Raw genomic sequence first — 19,404 nt, forward strand, 5'->3', positions numbered from 1 at the left:
GTTCTTAATTCTTCATTCTCCTTTTCTCTCCTAAAAATCGCGGGTTATCCCACAGACTACTCTATTGCTTTCCATGTAGCCCAAGCCTGATCTTTGTTCCCACTCCACCACCAAGGGCATCCGTGGCAAGTTACTTAACTTTACTAAGCCTCAGTTTCCTTGTTGTTAGGGTTGCTTTGAGGATCAGTGAGGTAATCTGCTTAGCATGGTGCCTGGCATATGGTAAGTAAGCACTCAGTAAATATTAGACATTATTAGTAGTAGTAGTATTTAACCACTTCTACTTCTGTGTGACCAGTTTGAATCTTTACAGCCACTAGTTCTTTGCAAATCCTTTTCGGAAAGCGTACTTTCTGCCAGTGTCATGACGGTTATCTCACAGTTAGGGCTCTTAGCAACTAAACTGATCTAATTTACGTTTGATGACTTTGATTTAAAGTCCCAAAAGAACCATGTCAGTAAACAGATTTCTGCCTAAACTTTGAGCTCAGATCTCCTCCTCTGTGAATCAACCTTCAACGATAATTTTTGATTCTGAAGCATTAACAGACCCTCCCTACATTTGTTGCACAAATTTGTTAATAAATGATTATTGTTTTGTTGGTTCATTTATGTATATCTTATCATTAAGGCATTCCATTTTTAAACCCAGTTTCAACTATCTGCAGCATTCCAGGAATCGCGCTCTTTAATTAGATTATAAATTCTTCAGGGGGTAGAGTCGGTCTCTCATTTCTTTGACTCTTCCAAAAGTCCAGCACAGTTCTTGGCACACTGGAGGGTACCTCACAGTTCTACGCAATTACTGTGTCCTTGAAAAATGAATGAAATAAACTTTTGGGGACAGTACATTTTCTATTAGGTAGTTGGGCTGGCTACTGAGTAAAATCTATTATGAATCGCCTCGCGAAGTGAAGGGTTCTTCTGTAAAGGGGAGGATCCTCCAGTCTTCGTGTATGTGTGAACTCGGAATTTCATAGACAGCCCTGTCTCACTATCGGTTTGGCACTTCGCCTTCCTAGGCCACAGGACGTCGAACCGCAGGCGACAGCCGCCTCCCGCGAGGGGGCGCCCGACTTCCCTCGGGGCTTCCACCCATACTACGCAGCCTCCGTCAGGCAGTGGGCGGAAATTTCCTTGCTGTCGCGCGTGACGTCACCGGAGGGCGAGGTCTGCAAGAGGGGGTGGGGCCTTCCCCTGCAGCGAGGGGCGGGGCCATCCCAACGCCGCTTTTGCGGCCAAAGTAGGTTGGGAGTGGAAGGTGGTGGCTGCTGTTCCGCAGTGTCGGGAAGATGGCGCCGCCAGTGGCAGAGAGGGGGCTAAAGAGCGTCGTGTGGCAGAGTGAGTGCGGTGGGGCAGGGGTTGAGAGAGGGAAGGCTGGGAGGCTGCCGTGCCGGGTCTCGTTTTGCAGCCCCAACCCAGCGGTCTGTTGAGTCGCCGCCGAGAGCACTTGTTGCTTTGGGATCTGTGTGAGGACTTCTTCCTGCTTTCCTGCCCTGCCCTGTTCCTTGCCAGCACCAGGGATGGGCGGGGTGCGACGGGACGCGGCCTTCTAGTTGGCGTCGGGCACCCACTCGCCTCGGCCGCGCTCCTGGCCGCGAAGCTCCGCCCGGGGTGAGCTGCCCTGGCCCGGCTTTCCCTCCCGCGGGGCCCGCGCCTGTCCTCGGCCGCACTCTCTACTCATCTCTGCTCTTGTCCGCTCTCCACCAGTTGGGGATGTCTCTCCATCCGAGACAATTCGAGCGCTGTTTATTCCGCCCCCATCTCCACCCCACACTGGAGTTTGCAAGGACTGTTTATTCTGCTTATTCGTGTTAGTATCAACCCGTGCTTTTCAAAAAAAAAAAAAAAAACCCTCACTGTTTAACAGACTCCTCTTTCCCTATTCCGAGAGGAACCTACTTTCTGAAAAGTTCTTGAGAAGGGACCATTGGAATGACCGGGTGTCCAGCCGTGACATCTTCCTGCATAGCCCGGGCTGCAGCCGCCGCTCCTTCCGTTTTCCCTACACTCTCGGGGGCCCCCTGCCTGCTGTTAGGACCGGACTTCTTATTGGTTACTGATGTTCTGCGGTGTCATCCACAACTTTCATAAACATCGCTCCAAACCTAGGTCTGGCAGGTTAGAGAAAGAATGAAACCACCTAACAGGAATAACCATCATTGTCTGGCATTTCTGAGTTCAAAATAATTATGGCCTAGTAGTGGAAAGGGAGTAGCATCTAAGTATTTCTTAGTCCAACTTGTTGAACAAAAAACAGAAATGATTTAGTCAGCAGAATTCTGGGAGTTCGTTGTCTAAAATTAAAAATCCAAATCAGTAACTGGGATAGTGCTTAACATATAGCAGGCACTAAGCAAATGTATAAATAGGTGAAAAATTTAAAATTATCTTTTAAAAGATTAATTTTAAGGTTGGCGTTTGCTTTTTCAAGATTTACATGGCTGACTTTTTAAGATTTGGGGATGTTTTAAAACAGTGGTATTTAAATACATTTATGTGAAAATGGGTAACAAATTGTGTTGTATAAATAATTTCCAGATATATGTTATTAACATCAGCATGTATGCATTTAAGCCAGTTCTTTACATATTGAATCATAAGCTTTTTCCCTTTTTCACGTTTTCCTTCTGATCTTCATATAAAGACATTGTTTTTATTATCTGTCATTCTGTGACTTCCTTTTTTAAATCAACTAACATTGACTCAACATTTTTCGTGCTGCTTCACAATCTTCGTAATTAACATTTTAAAATTGCTTTTTAAATACCTTGAGGTGGCAAAAAATTTTGATAGCAGAAAAGAAAAGAAAAAATTATGGCCAGGTGCAATGGCTCATGCCTGTAATCCCAGCACTTTGGGAGGCCAGGGCAAGATGATCACCTGAGCTTAGGAGTTCAAGACCAGCCTGGGCAACATACTGAACCCTGTCTTAAAAAATAATAATAAAATTAGATTTTAAAAATGTTACATAAAAACAAAATTAATCTTCCTCCCAACCAGACCCGTAGCCTTCCTCTCCAGAGACACTCAGGTTTCTTATAAATCCTTCCACAAGTTTTTTAATGCAATTGAAAGCATGCATAGAATCATATGTTTTTGTTTTACTCAATTATCTTTGTGTTATGTCTTTTTTCATTCTGGTTGCTTTCTCTTTTATTTTGTTGGGCAAAATTTTCTTTTTTTAATTTTTGGATATTTACACAGTCATTTATTTAAATCAGTGTTAATATATTGAGTATGTACTCTGTTCTTTGATTTCCTAGAATTGACAATTGAGTGGGAGAAGACAGGTGCACAAGTACTTAAGGACTGCTGTATTAGCAGTATGAAATTTTGGAAGAAGGAATTATTTCCTCTATGGGAGGAGGTCAGGGAAGGCTCAAGAGGAAGTGACATATAAGATGTTTCTTGAAAGGTAGTAAGATTTTGACAGGCAGAGGGAAATCTGTGTCAAACCCCAAAGGTGACAAAGTAAGTGGTTGATTATGGAAGAGGGAACAATTCCTTTTGATCGAGTAGAGGGTATTCATTGCAAGGGATAGGGGGACATAGACCAAAAAGTAGTTTGGAGCCAGATTATGAAGGACCTGGTTGCTGTATTATTTAGACATTCTGTAGGCAGTGGGAAACCATTAAAAATGATATTTTCTCCTCGTTTTTCAAAGAGCAGTCAGTAGCATTTTTGGCATTCTATTAAACAGTGCTGAGAGAAAGTGATTTTCTTGTTCCTATTTTGAAGATAAATTACTCTAAGATTTAATTAAGTGTAATATTAGTGTGAAGTGCACTAATGATAAGTGCACAGCTGGATGAGTTTTTTACCCATGAAACTACCATCCAGATCACGATAAAAGAATGTTTCCAAGCACCCTATGGCCTTTCCCAGTTCAAGCTCTACCCTCTCCCCTAGAGTAACCAGTATTCTGACTTATATCACCACCAAATAATTTTATAATGGTGCCTTTTTACCCTTACACTATTATGTTTACGAGAAATCCTCCATGCCCTTTGTTGTAGTGTTTTCTTCAATAATAAATATTGAATTGTGTGCACCTGTAGTCCCAACTCCTTGGGAGACTGAGGTAGGAGGATCGCTTGAACCCAGGAGGTGGAGGTTGCAGTGAGCCGAGATTGCACCACTGCGCTCCAGCCTGGGCCACAGAGACCCTGTCTCAAAAAACAAAATAAGAATAAATCTTCAATTTACTACATTTCTACCTAGAAATAATTGCTTTAGTATTTACTTTTGTATATATTTAGTTGGTTATACAGTAGTCCTTAGTTTTTTGTGTATGTGTTGTTTTGTTTTGTTTTTGAGACGGAGTCTCGCTCTGTTGCCAGGCTGGAGTGCAATGGCACGATCTCTGCTCACTGCAACCTCCGCCTCCCAGGATCAAGTGATTCTCCTCCCTCAGCCTCCTGAGTAGCTGAGATTACAGTCATGTGCCACCATGCCCAGCAAATTTTTGTATTTTTAGTAGAGATGAGGTTTCACCATGTTGGCCAGGGTGGTCTCGATCTCTTCACCTCATGATCCACCAGCCTCAGCCTCCCAAAGTGCTGGGATTACAGGCGTGAGCCACCGCACCCGGCCAGTCCTTAGTTTTTATATAGTCTGCTTTCATACAATTTTTGATCATTGTATCTTGAAAGCCCCTGGGTGGTCTTTCCCATTCACAGTTCAGTCTGTTTTTGTTCAGCTGACTTGTGATGATTAACTTGTGATGATTATTGCTTTGGTTTCCTGCCCCAGGCCCCTGGGTTTGCTTTTATAAAGATTCTTACCTGTTCACTGAATAATCTGGGCCAGAGGCAGAATCTGTTGGAATCATAATTAGGAATTTAATAACATGTTTTAGTTTTCTTTTCTTTTTTTTTTTTTTTTTTGAGACAGAGTCTCTCTCTGTCGCCAGGCTGGAGTGCAGTGGCGTGGTGTAGGCTCACTGCAACTACTTCTTCCCTGGTTCAAGCAATTCTCCTGCCTCAGCCTCCCCAGTAGCTGGGATTACAGGCACGTGCTACCACGCCCAGCTAAGTTTTGTATTTTTAGTAGAGATGGGGTTTCACCGTGTTGGCCAGGATGGCCTTGATCTCCTGACTTCATGATCTGCCCACCTTGGCCTCCCAAAATGCGGGCGTTACAGGCATGAGCCACTGCATGTGGCCTTTTTTTTTTTCTTTTTTTGAGGTGGAGCCTCGCTCTGTTGCCCAGGCTGGAGTGCAATGGCTTGATCTCTGCTCACTGCAACCGCTGCCTCCTGGGTTCAAGTGATTCTCCTGCCTCAGCTTCCCAAGTAGCTGGGACTACAGGTGAGCGCCACCACACTTGGCTAATTTTTGTATTATTAGTAGAGACGGGGTTTCACCATGTTGGTCAGGCTGGTCTCGAACTCCTGACCTCATGATCTGCCCACCTCGACCTCCCAAAATGCTGGGATTACAGGCGTGAGCCACTGCGCCCAGCCATGTTTTAGTTTTCTGAGAATATAATTTCCCTTATGGCCTACAAGTCTGATTTTTTTACTTTTGCTATTTGATTTTCAAAAACATTGTTATGATACACTATTTATAGAAGCTTGGTTTATTATTTCTCCATACTGAAATAATCATTGTAAGACTTGGTTTCTAGTCCAGGTTATACTTCTGTTTCCTAACTTAAACCATGAGGGATTTGGACCACATTTTCTTCAACATGTTTTTTTCAGCTTGAATTCTCCATGATTCCATTTTTTAGATCTTCACTTTGTTATATTTTCTTTATTTCTGCTTGCATTCCTGATAGTTTTCTCTGATGCCATAGTTTTCTTTTATGTTGTTTTGTTTGGGACATAAATATTTACTATTTACTATTAGATTTTCATTTAAGGCTTTTTGCCTGACATCTTTTTTTTTTTTTTTTTAATTGTGCTTTCTTGCTCCTCTTTTATATACTTAGGCATGATCTTAGTCCATCTCCAGCAAATTTTAAAAATCATATACATTAAAGATCTAAAATATAAAAAATAAGGCAATAAAATGTGGAGCAAACATAGGATAGTATGGGTTAGACTTTTAAAAAGTAACTGGTAACTCAGATGCCATAGAAAAGATTATATAAAAATTGTAAGCCAGGTACCGTGGCTCATGCCTGTAATCCTAGCACTTTGAGAGTCCAAGGTGGGATGATCCCTTGAGCCCTGGAGTTCGAGACCAACCTGGGCAACAAAGTGAGACCCCATCTATACAAAAAATTTTTAAATTAACCATGTTTGGTGACTTTCACCTGTGTTCCCAGCTACATGGGAGGCTGAGGCAGGAGGATCCCTTCAGCCCAGGAGGCTGAGGCTGCAGTGGACATTGATTGTGTCACTGCACTCCAGCCTGGGTGACAGAGCAAGACCCTGACTCTGAATAAAGAAATAGCGAGCATAAGCCTGGGCACAGTGGCTCATGCCTGTAATTGCAGCACTTTGGGAGGCCAAAGCAGGTGGATCACTTGAGCTCAGGAGCTCAAGACCAGCCTGAGCAACATGGTGAAACTCCATCTCTATCAAAAATACAAAAATTAGCCAGGTGTGGTAACGCACGCCTGTGGTCCCAGCTACTCAGGAGGTTGAGGTGGGAGGATCGCTGGAGCCTGGGAAGTTGAGGCTGCAGTGAGCAGTGATCATGCCACTCACTTCAGCCTGGGTGACAGAGCATGACTCAGTCTCAGAAAACAAAAACAAACTAAAGTTACTATCTGGGTAGCATTTGGACTAGTGGAAGATTAATTTAGAGATTAGGTAGAAGCCAGTCAGTGGAGTATGTTAAATAGTATAGTTTAGATTTTATTCTATAAGCAAGAGTGAGCATTTGAGGGAATTTCGAGGTGTGTATTAATATAATCAAACAGTTGTATTTCAGGAAGGTGACTCTGACAGCAGAGTGAAGAATGTATTGAAATAGCAAAGGTGTTGGAGGTGGAAAGCAGGAAATCCAGATAGGATTCTATTGCAATACTTCAGTGAGAATGAAGAATCAAGTTGATGCTGGGTGACAGTGGCAATGAAAAATAATAGCTACCAGAGAGAACAATCAATATGCCTAATAGGTGGGTGTGGGGAAAGGAGGAAATAGACAAAGACAATGACTAAGAAAATGACAGTAATACTTAGAGAAATAAGTCTAAAGTAGTTTTCAGGGTGCTGTAATGTCACCTTGAGACATGTAGCTGCTTGTATCTGTATTGTATAATCGAATGATGTTCAAAGAGAGAAGGGCTGTAAGACTGTCAAAAATTGAAAGACTAATATGATAGATGAAACTTTGATGATGAATATGCGCTGAGGAGACCAGCCACAGGAGCAAATTCTCTTACCTTTGCTCTGAGAACAAGCAGAGCAAAGGTAAGAGAATTGAGTCTTGAGGTATATCCATATTTAGGATGCTAGAGAAAGGGATATAAGGTCAAATGATTTTCATTAGTATTTAGAGGAAATGCCTCCTTAATTCTATAGTATTTGTTGATATGATTTCCTTTGACTCCTCTCTAAACATATCTACCTGTGACTGTGTCACTTTTCATGGATGCCCTTACTATCTCCATAAAACTAGTTATTTCTTTAAGGCAATAACACTGACTCTTTAGGTATCTTCAGATTCTTTTTTTTTTTTTTTTTTCCTCTGGCAGACACAGATAGATCTAAGTATCTTCAGATTCCAAGACAGTTCTATCACTAGAAATTTAAAGCAAGCTACATATGTAATTTTAAATTTTCTAGTAGTCACATAAAAAGGTAAAAAGAAAAAAGTCAAATTAATATATTATATTTGACCTAGTAAGTTTTTTACATTCCTTTTTTTGTACTAAGGTTTTTGAAGTCTTGTGTATTCTGTACTTACAGGATATCTCAATTCAGACTAGCTGCATTTCAGGTGCTCAGTAGCCAGATGTGTCTGGTTTCCACCATCTAGGACAATGCAGTTCTAAGGTTTCAAAGACTATAATGAGATGACTTCTGCTTAGGGAGCTTTTCTCCAATCTACTCCATCATACATTCCATGAGCATTCATTTCTTAAGAGAAAGACACAAATAAATCTGATAAAAACAAGCAAATGTCTTCAATTTTCAGCTTGTTTGAGGTGTAAAGAACGAAGCTAGCTTTGAAAGGAAAAGCAGCATAATATTTCTGTATCTGAGCTGTACCTGAGAAAATCCTTTATTTTTGCTTGTAGGGTTCTAGAAGCCAGTGCTTTTGGCTTAAATTATGGTTAAATATATCAGACTTTCACCATAATTCTCATATAACACTATAATCCTCCTAGCAAACAATATATAATTATCTCAGTTGATATTTCTTAACACTTTCAAATCTTCCCAGTCACAATTCTGAAGGTTCACAATAAAACCTTCCAGATCACAATTCTGAAAATGACTATAAATAACTGAATTGCTTTTACTAACATTTCTGAAACCAAATATGTGTTTTATTCCCCCCTCACACCAACCAATTCTCCAACTCTGGACCCCAGCTGTATTAGTGTCAGAATTGAAATGAATTGTAGGATGTCCAGTTAGTTAGGAACTAGTTAGCTAGGAACACTAGTTAGTGTCAGACTCCACAGGTTTGAGGGGATAGTCTCACAATACTGCCTTCACTTCAAATGCCAGTACCAGGTCCCTAGACCCACACTTCTGTCTGGCTTGGCTACAAAGTCAGGAATTCCCACAATCCCCCTTCCCTTTCAGGTTCATTAATTTGCTAGAATGGCTCACAGAACTTCAGAAAACACTTTACTTACTACCAGTTTATTACAAAAGATATAAATGAACAGCCAGGTGGAGAGGTACATAGGGTAAGGTCCAAAAAGGTCCTAAGCATAGGTGCTTCTATCCACATGGAGTTGGGTGTCTCACCCTCCTGGCACATGGTTTGTTCACCACCTTGGAAGCTCTCCAAACTCTCTTAAGGGGTTTTTATGGAGGCTTCATTATATGAGCATGACTGATTGAATCACTGGTGATCGAACTCAATCTCCAGTCCCTCTTCCTTTCCCAGAGGTCCTGGGGTAGGGCTGAAGGTTCCAACCCTAATGCTTGGTCTGGTGACCAGCCCTCAATCTAAAGCTATATAGGGGCCCCTCACCCAAGAGTCATTCCATTTGCAGATGGAAGAGACACTTACCACTCAGGAGATTCCAAGGCCTTTAGGGGCTCTGTGCCAGAAACTGGGGGTAAAAACCAAAATTTTTTATTGTACCACAGTAACTATTACTATTTATACCTTCTGATAGAAGAGCCGTCATTTTTTAACATCACTTGTTATCAAAAACTTGTTGATAAATTTCCCAAAAGCATTAACTTAAATATAAATTAGGAAATGGAAAAGCTTAAGTTAATGAAATAACCATCTCATTAACAAGAATTAATGAAAAACAGGTTACTATAATTTATATTTTAATTATATTTTATGTATTACTATGTATTACTACTGATTTGAAAATCAATTGAACATTAATAAAACATAGTAAGTGTGGGAAATTGTTTTATTAAGTAGAACAGATATTTGTGTAAATTGTCTACATGCGTTATTTAATACATAATGGAAAATGTTTTTAAATCAGTGAACTAATTTTTAAAACATATTTAGAGAATTTTGAAAATCATTGTAAGGAACATAATATTTATTGATTATAAATCAAGATTGAATATTGGTGTCCAAATGCTGTGATATGTATTGTTGAAAAGTGTAATGTAGTAAATCAGTATGAAAAATGTTTATGCAGATTTGATTGGCAGATATAATTTAGCAATGGGCAACTTAAGGATGTTCCCGTGGGTTTTTTGTTTTCATCTTGTTTTACTTGGGATTTAAGTAGAATAGGAAAAACCAAATCAGGTAATACTTTTAGAAATATTTTCTCGGTATGTTGATGTACCTAAATATATTAACCCTTTTTATAATACCTTTTAAAGTTAAAAAATTGATTACAGTTGAAATGTACTGTATAGGCTAGGTATTAGAATTGGAGGTTTAACAAATATGTATGCTTTTTATGTAGTTTAACAAATTTCAAATTGGATTTTTCCTTAGCCATTTTGGACTGTTTGAATTACTATGTTTCTGTTGATTTAATTCCTAAGTAATTCCTTTCTTTTTTAAACAGAGATAAAAGCAACAGTGTTTGATGACTGCAAGAAAGAAGGTGAATGGAAGGTAGAATTTGCATACCTTGCTCTTATAAAAAATAATACAAACTTTAAAAACAATACAGTATAAAAACTACATAGTATTTACATGGTGTTAGGTATTCTAGTATAAGTAATCTAAAGATGATTTGACCTATGTGGAAGGATGTGTGTAGGTTACATGCAAATACTACACTATTTTATGTAAGAGATTTGAGTATCCATGGAGTTTTGGTATACATAGGGGTCCTCAAACCCCCATGGATACTGAGGGATGACTATATAGGGTGTGGAATCACACTGCTTGGCTCTGAATACTATCTTCACCACTTAATTGCTTGGCTCCTTGCGCAAATTACTTGACCTCTCTCTGCCCCCATTTCCTTGTTTATAAAAATGGTGATGGTAATACCTCATATGGTAATTGTAAATATGAGGTGAATTAATCCATGGAAATGGCTTAAAACAGTGCTTTGTGCAATAATTGTTCTACAAGTGACAATTGTAATTTTAAGAAAATTTGATGTTAAACATAATGTCATTTAAAATGAATAAGCTCTATGCTTCAAATTAGAAATATTTCTGTTTGCTTACTTATGTACAATACTATATGCATGTATACTGAGAAAATCTCTAGATTGTGCAAGATAAAAGATGAGATCATTTTGCCTACTGTCCTGATATTTTATGTTATAAAAGGCTTTATAAAGGTTAATGGATAAAATTCTTTTTTTCATTCTTGGTAATAGGATGCTTACAGTATTTTTTTAATTTGTGTTTGTTTTAAGATAATGCTTTTAGATGAATTTACCACTAAGCTTTTGGCATCATGTTGCAAAATGACAGATCTTCTAGAAGAAGGTATTACTGGTAAGTGTTATTCTTGGCATGAACACTTTTTAATTGTAATTGGGGGAGATCTGAAGTATTAAATTTTAGTTAGTAATTGTGTTTCTAAGGAGCTTATTTTTTAAAATTACTGTAGCCATAACAATTAGATTTAACATTCTTTTCTCTGAATCTTCTGTCAGTTTTTTTTTTCCCCTCAGCTGAGACATATAATTAAGACCCCTAACCAAGCCTAACTCAGTTGCCTTGTTGAGGTTCTTTAAATGTTTTGCTCATATATATATATATATATATATATATATATAAAAAACAAGTTTGTGTATTGATACACAAGCTTTACTTCAGTATTTTGATTTAGTTTATGGTTTCATGTATCGCTTTAAAGTGGATATCAAGATTTATGTCATAAAATTAACTTGTACGTACTTACAAATGCATAATGCTGACTTTGTAAATTTATCTTTATTACCAGAAAGGAGGCAAATAATTATAAGTTTAAATAAGTTTTAGTATGAAAATTTGAAATACTTACAGATTCTGAAAAAAAATCATAATGTCACAAGAAGTTGTCTTCCTCTAGGCAGGATTATGTTATTGAGATATTAATCTATATTACCTATTGAGGAAAATACTAATATCTTGTAACATTCATAATCGTGTTATCCTTAGTTCATCCTTTAACTCACTTATTAAAATTTGATCTTCATAATAACCCTATGAAGACAGATATCAAATACTCTCATTTCTAATGAGGAATCTGAGGCTCCAAGTGAAATATAATTCATTTATATTTTGAATCCTAATGTAGTTTATGTACTGTCTGTTACTCCTAACTTAATGAAGTTCAAAAATATACCCAGTATTTTCAAGAAAGTCTGACCGTATCATATTTATGTTTTGATGTTTATATATAAAATAATCTTTTTTTTTGAGACAGGGTCTCCCTCTGTCACCCAGGCTGGAGTGCAGTGGTGTGATTTTGGCTCACTGCAGCCTCCTCCTCCCGGGTTCAAACAGTCCTCCCATCTCAGTCTCCCAAGTAGCTGGGACTACAGGCATACACCACCACACCCAGCTAATCTGTGTATTTTCTTGGATAGAAAGAGGGTTTCACCATGTTGCCCAGGATGGTCTCGAACTCCTGGGTTCAAGCAATCCACTTGCCTTGGCCTCTCAAAGTGCTGGAATTACGGGTGTGAGCCACCATGCCCAGCCATAAAATAACCTTTATTGTTGATTACATATTCAATTTGTGGTCTTTCTGACCCTCAGTGTAAAAAGCTCTAAACTAGAAATTAGAAAATTGAAGCCTTGATTTTTCTACTGAATAAGTGAAATATTGATTAAGCCACTTAAGTTTTTTAAGTTCCGAAAGGTCATTCTGATGTGAAACTAGGGTGAGAACCATTTGATAACACATAAAAGCTCTGGAACTGCAGAGCTGTTATGCACTGTAGGGAAGTTTATTGCATTTTGTAGACCATCGTTTCTCACTGTATGCTCAGTATTAATAGATATTCTTCAAGGAAGGGATTCTGTGGCCAGTACATTTAGGGAACAGTATTAAACACAGCTCAACAGCTTTCTTTAGGACTTCAGAGTCTTTATATGCCAAGGTATAAGTAGATCCCCTGGGTAAAATGATAGTATTCAGTTTTCTTAACTTATTTGGCCACAGAAAGCTATTTTTGAGAAGCGTTTCATAGGACTGTATATCATAGAGCTCGCTGCTGTGGGATACCTTTGATATCCTCCAGACCCACCTAAGTTTGCTATGGTTTAATTGTAGTCATATCTTCTAACTTAAACTCAAAACAGTCCTTTTGAGTTCCACATTAGCTCTCCTGAAAATCCCTCTATGAAACTGGGCATTGGCAGGTTCAGCAGTCAGACTTTCTGTTGTCATTCAGGTCATTCATGAAAATATTTAGTAGTGTCTTGGGATTAAAAAAAAATTGGGGAAAAAATGCTCTGTCAGGATTTGCTACTTGAGTGGAGAAAAAAGTCAAGTGTAAAAACCTTAAAAAAAATAGACTGAAGCCGGATACAATGACTCATGCCTATAATCCCAGCGCTTTGGGAAGCTGAGGCAGGAAGATCACTTGAGCTCAGGAGTTCAAGACCAGCCTGGGCAATATAGTGAGACTTTGTCTCTACTAAATCCAAAAAAATTAACCAAGCATGGTGGCACATACCTGTAGTCCCAGCTACTTGGAGAACTGAGGCAAGAGGATTCCTTCAGGGAAGTCAAGGCTGCAGTAAGCCCTGATTGTGCCACTATACTCCAGCCGGGGTGACAAAATGGACCTTATTTCAAAAAAATAAATAAAAAGTGAAAGACAGATTGGGAGTTGGATTATTCTTTTTCACTATTAAAGACCATTCTCTTTGTTTTTTTGGTTTTTTGATAGGTGTGTACTTTTCGGTGAATGGAGAAGTGGCACTTTCTGTTATTAATAAAGAGATTTCAGAATATTCTCAGAGCCTGAGTTCTAAATCATATCTATCACAGTATTTTCAGTGTTTTAACATGTATATTATTCACCAAACAAAATAGTATGTATAGCATGGCTGTAAGACACTCCATTCTGAGCATTAAACAATTGAAATAAATGAGCACAGATTAAACCTTAATTTTTTCAAGTAAAATTATAATAGTTGAGAATGAAGAGAAAAAGATTAAATTTTTCCTTGGAAATATTATTTGATTGTCTAGTAGTAGTTATGATAAACCTCTACATTACTAATATACATTCAGGAATGAGAAAAGGAAATCACCAAATTTAAAAGAGAAGTCCAGCAGTAACCTCTCTTGCCAGTCACATTAATGTTAATTCTTTCTAGGCCCTTTGTCAACATGAATCTTGAAAGATGGTTCTCTGGATTTGTTGAAGGATACTTTAAATTAGTTTTAAGAAATATATATGTAGCTTTAAATAATTTGACAAAGTTTATTAACTTTATATTCACTTTGCTTTAGGTAATCTTATAAATGGCTTAATTTCCATAATTAAATATATAATTGACTAAATTCTAGTGATGTTCTGTTGCTGAAAAAGTACTTTATGAATATTTACGTGTGGTTTTAAAAGAATAGGAGTTGGCCGGGCGCGGTGGCTCAAGCCTGTAATCCCAGCACTTTGGGAGGCCGAGACGGGCGGATCACGAGGTCAGGAGATCGAGACCATCCTGGCTAACACGGTGAAACCCCGTCTCTACTAAAAAATACAAAAAAACTAGCCGGGCGAGGTGGCGGGCGCCTGTAGTCCCAGCTACTCGGGAGGCTGAGGCAGGAGAATGGCGTAAACCCGGGAGGCGGAGCTTGCAGTGAGCTGAGATCCGGCCACTGCACTCCAGCCTGGGCGACAGAGCGAGACTCCGTCTCAAAAAAAAAAAAAAAGAATAGGAGTTAATTGGCAATTTATTTAAACAGCACTGTGGCAGGTGAAAACTTGGGCTCTGGAGTCAAATCTGGGTTAGAAGCCTGCCTGTTCCACTTTGTAACTGTATGATTGGATAAGTTACTTCTTTAAGCCTCAGTTTCCTCATTTGTAAAATACTTGCAAGGTTATTATGAATTTTAATGAATAATTCATGTAAGAAAATGAATTATTCATTTAAGAAATGAATAATTTCTTACGTTATTTATGTAAGAAAATGAAGAATTTTCATTTTTCATTTTTCAGGATTTTAAAATGTATCCAGTGAAGACAAAGAAAATGTTAAACCCAGTAAATGTTTTTGTTTTCATATTATTTGTAAATGTATTTTCATATTATTATAAATGGAAAATACAGTAAAGTTTATTTAAAAATTATTTTAAGTGTATAAATATTTGGTTATATAAAATGACCTTTTTTCTTGTTAGTTGTAGAGAATATTTATAAGAATCGTGAACCTGTCAGACAAATGAAAGCTCTTTATTTCATCACTCCGACATCAAAGGTGAGTATTTTGAGGCCTTAAAAAATAGGTTCATCAATATTTCACCATTGTTACGGTTTACTAATAGAAAATTCAAAGTAATGAAGTACACTTTAGTAGAAAAATATTGCCATAAACTAGTTTGCTTAGGAAAGTTTTTTCTGTTAGAAGATTATTTGCATTCTTCCCAATGAGAATGTATAAGTAAAAGAATTCCTTTTTTCCCATATGTGAAAGCAGAATTAAATTGTGTAAAATAACATTTCTTTGCATGTTTTGTTTTTCATGCAGTTTCTATTGAACTATACCTTTTGGGGGGATGGTAATATAGGTAAAAGAAATAATCTATAGTCTTGGATTACTTCTTTATCTCAGTGACTTTCCGGTAGCGTATTTGTATTTATATATGAAGATGGATATATATGTGTGTGTATATATATTTTATGTGAAAGGAAAGTCTTTAGTTTATAATCTGACCCTATGACCTAACTCATACTTGATGCCAACCTTTTAGAGCCAAATTATCAGATTTCTTTATTCTGTACAATATCTGAGAATGCATTTTTGAAAACCTGATCTCTCACTTATTCCCATGTAGAATGTTAATTTGGCAATCTCTGTTTCATTTCACTTCTAAAAAATTCTAACAGACATTAAAAAAGAAAAAAAACCTGATACTCACTTTTTAATCTCTACATGTTGGCTGCTAGTGGGTTTTAATGATATTTTATATCTTATCTGTAATATAATTCCATGAGAGAAAAATTTATGATTGGAAAAAAAAATGCAACTTAAAAAAATGCACCATTTTTCATCTAGCAAATTGACAGAGGGATTTAAAATATATATATGGGTGTGTATGTGTGTGTGTGCATTCTGAGTATTCTGGTTATCAGTGGATAATGGAGCAGAAACTACCATATACTGCTAGTGGGAGTATAGATTGATACAGCCTTTTTGGAAAATAGTTTGTAATTTTTTATCAAGAACCTTAAAAAATGTTTTATATTTTAGAGTTTATTGTTAGGAAATAAATAGTCTAGCTAAGTTTCTAGCAGTAAATAAATCTAATTAAATTTTAGCACTAATAAATAATAGGCCATATGATATCTGAATGAAATATATGAATGAAATGATAAATAAATGAAAACCCATGTGGCCATTAAAAATAATTTTTCTAGGGGTTGTTAGTGACCTAGATAAATGTTCATTTTGGATGTTAAGTGACAAAAGCAAGATACAAAATTGTATATTCCTCATTCTTACAGTCACCTACCAAGTTTTGGGTCTTTCTAATCACTTGATAGTTTAAGCTCCTCACTCACTGTCTCTCACTGCAGCACTTCTCCAGTCATAAGTCTTGGTGGTTTCGTTATCCATGTAGATGATACTTACAGTATGTTGGTTTCTAGTTCCTTAATCTGTTATCTTCCAATAGTCTTGTCTTATATGTTGTTTCAGTTTTCCTAGACCTCTTCATTGCCAATAAGAGCATCCTGTTCATACATATTACCTTACTCTTTTTTTTTCCCCAAAACCAAAACTGGTTAATATTACCTTACTCTTGTTACCTTACTACCTTATTAGCTATCACTGGCTGGAGAATATAGCATCTTAAAAACTCAGTTTATAAATTAAACTTTTAGCCAGTAAGGTTTTATTTTATCACTGAAATAAAATAATATTAGTCATTTCAAAAGGTAACATTTAAATTAATATTTAATAAAATGTGTATTAACATCTAACCTTTTTTAAGTCTGTAGATTGTTTCTTACATGATTTTGCAAGTAAATCGGAGAACAAGTATAAAGCAGCATATATTTACTTCACTGACTGTAAGTCTTTTTAAAAGTTATTGCTTCATTGCTTAAAATTCCATTAGTTTTAAACTGTTGACTTTTTAAAAATCATCCAGCCCAAAATGTCATTAAAGTATCTACTTTTTATAATATTATTTCAGTCCTGGTGATTTTCTATTTATCATTTATTCTAATTAGGCTAGAAAGAATCTAAAAATGTAAGATTATATCTATCCTAATTCATACTAAGGTGATCAAAAATTAAAAGAAACTATTCCCAACTGCTTTCAAAAGACAATCATTTTGCTGGGGATGAGAGGGATAGGTGGAGAGGGCTAGCCCTCAAATCCTGTGCTGGTGACAGGAAGAAATATTTTTAATCAGCGTTTCAGTTAGGGATTTGATTCTCTTGTAAAAAACAAAGACCTTTTGAGAGGGCACTGAAGAAAACAGACATCTGTTTGGCCAATATGAAGGGAGAAAATCTGTGACATTTATCTTACTCTGCTGTATGATCACATAGAAAACTAGTAGCTAAAGAATCACAGAGAAATTCAAAGACACATACAATTCTGTCTTATGTTATATGTTATATAATATACTTCAAAATAAAAATATCACTTAACTAAATTAAGTCTTGGTCTCTGCTATTAGAGGTCCTCACTTTAAGTAGTATATCATTTTTCCTATGAATTTTTATCTCATGCCTAATAGTTTGGATTTTAAAAATGTCACACCATAAGTATTTGTTATGTAACCTTATTATACAGAGCGTCATGTTTATGGAATTGATGAAATTTAATGAATGTGAACCCTCTTTTAACTTAAGGAATCTTAAGGCTAAAGAATATCATGTTAAAAGATACTAGGAGCCAATGGTTGGTATTCCAACCTAGATCTAATGGAATGATAAACTCTTTGATGAAAGGGGAAAAACACTGGCTCTGAGTTCCAGAACTTAGTATTATAGTGTCTTAGAATTCTCTAATGTTAGAAAGCTGCCTTTAACTGAAGGAAAAATTAACGATTTGTGTTGTATGGTTGTAGTATGGATCACTTAGTGGCAATTTGGAAAAGTAGTATAAATTTCCAAGATGTCCTGAAAGTGCTGCTGTTTGTTAAGTCATAAGTTTGGACATGATTTTTCTTCCTAACAGTTTCAGTTTGCTCTGTTAGCAGATCTTTAAGGAAATATATCTGAGGTTATGGTGGATGTGAATAGGAAAGATGGAATTTCTGTTACAGTCCTTTTGACTAGAATATATCTTTTGTAAAGCAAATAACAATATTTATGTATGATTTATGTCCTCATAATAAATAACGCTCTGAAAGCCAGTAATTATGTATAACTATTCTTGGATGTTGGAATGATTTATTTAAAAGGAATAAAGATCTAGATGTAACTATATACTTTGGTTTTTTTTCCCCTCAGTTTGCCCTGATAATCTCTTTAACAAAATTAAGGCTTCTTGCTCCAAGTCAATAAGAAGATGTAAAGAAATAAATATTTCCTTCATTCCACATGAATCTCAGGTACTTTCTATTTTTATTTTTTAGTTCATGACAGGTTTCAAATTTGGTTTTATGGCTTATTTGTTAATAAAGTATATTCTGAAGATATTTTTATATGTATTTGGTGAATTTTGAACCTAATCCACAAATAGACATTTCCCATGATGAAGTCAGAAGCATGAACAATAAATTGGAATTTAAAGTGAATATAGCAGGGCTTAAATTTTATATCTGCCACCAAGTCCTGTGTTTGTCAAATTACAGAACTACTAGGTTATGAGATCAAGAGAGTTTTGAGCACAGTCTTTGTTAGATGACTCCAAAAAAAAGTATTTCATTTAGCTTGTGTAACCTTTTGTGATATTAAAACAAATGCTCTTTAATCAACTTTTAATATAATATTATATAAATTATTTTAATCTATAAAATGAAGGGATTTTTTGACTTGTTTTGCCTTTGGAACATTGAGCCTTCAATTAATAATAGCAATGATTATAATGATATAAGTAAACACTCATATAATACTCCCCATGTGTCGTATACTTTCCTGAGTGCTTTACATAAATGTATTCATTTAATCCTCACAATAGCCATAGGAATAGATTGTACTTCTATCTCCATTTTGAAGATCAAGAAATCAAAGAGGTTAAGTAACTTGCCTCAAATCACACAGCTAATGAATTGTTAAGGTTTGTTGTGCTCTGTTCTCTGTGTTTGGATTCTAGCATTTTATAGAATTGAAATAGTTGACTGTTGCTTGAAACTGTGATCAATATTTTAAGGGATAGACAAGTCCTAGATAAGGGATTTATTTGATATTACTTTTTTTTTTTTTTTTTTTTTTTTTGAGACAGAGTCTCGCGCTGTCGCCCAGGCTGGAGTGCAGTGGCCGGATCTCAGCTCACTGCAAGCTCCGCCTCCCGGGTTTACGCCATTCTCCTGCCTCAGCCTCCCGAGTAGCTGGGACTACAGGCGCCCGCCACCTCGCCCGGCTATGTTTTTGTATTTTTTAGTAGAGACGGGGGTTTCACTGTGTTAGCCAGGATGGTCTCGATCTCCTGACCTCGTGATCCGCCCGTCTCGGGCTCCCAAAGTGCTGGGATTACAGGCTTGAGCCACCGCGCCTGGCCGCGTGTATATATATACATATATATGCCAATTTTTTT

At 36.9% G+C, this 19,404-nt stretch overlaps 1 protein-coding gene across 1 annotated transcript in view; it reads left to right on the forward strand.

Moving 5' to 3' along the window:
- The first annotated feature begins 1,189 nt into the window (after positions 1-1,189).
- Positions 1,190-19,404, forward strand: part of STXBP3 (syntaxin binding protein 3) — a 56,635-nt gene continuing 38,420 nt past the window's right edge. The window contains exons 1-6 of the mRNA XM_025354088.1: positions 1,190-1,341; positions 10,133-10,182; positions 10,943-11,024; positions 14,872-14,948; positions 16,684-16,762; positions 18,159-18,259. Of these exons, the coding sequence (XP_025209873.1) occupies positions 1,293-1,341; positions 10,133-10,182; positions 10,943-11,024; positions 14,872-14,948; positions 16,684-16,762; positions 18,159-18,259 (438 nt within the window). The 5' untranslated portion in view covers positions 1,190-1,292. The remainder of the gene's footprint in view (positions 1,342-10,132; positions 10,183-10,942; positions 11,025-14,871; positions 14,949-16,683; positions 16,763-18,158; positions 18,260-19,404) is intronic.

This window comes from Theropithecus gelada, chromosome 1 (genome assembly GCF_003255815.1).
Source record: "Theropithecus gelada isolate Dixy chromosome 1, Tgel_1.0, whole genome shotgun sequence".
Classification (NCBI taxonomy): Eukaryota; Metazoa; Chordata; class Mammalia; order Primates; family Cercopithecidae; genus Theropithecus; species Theropithecus gelada.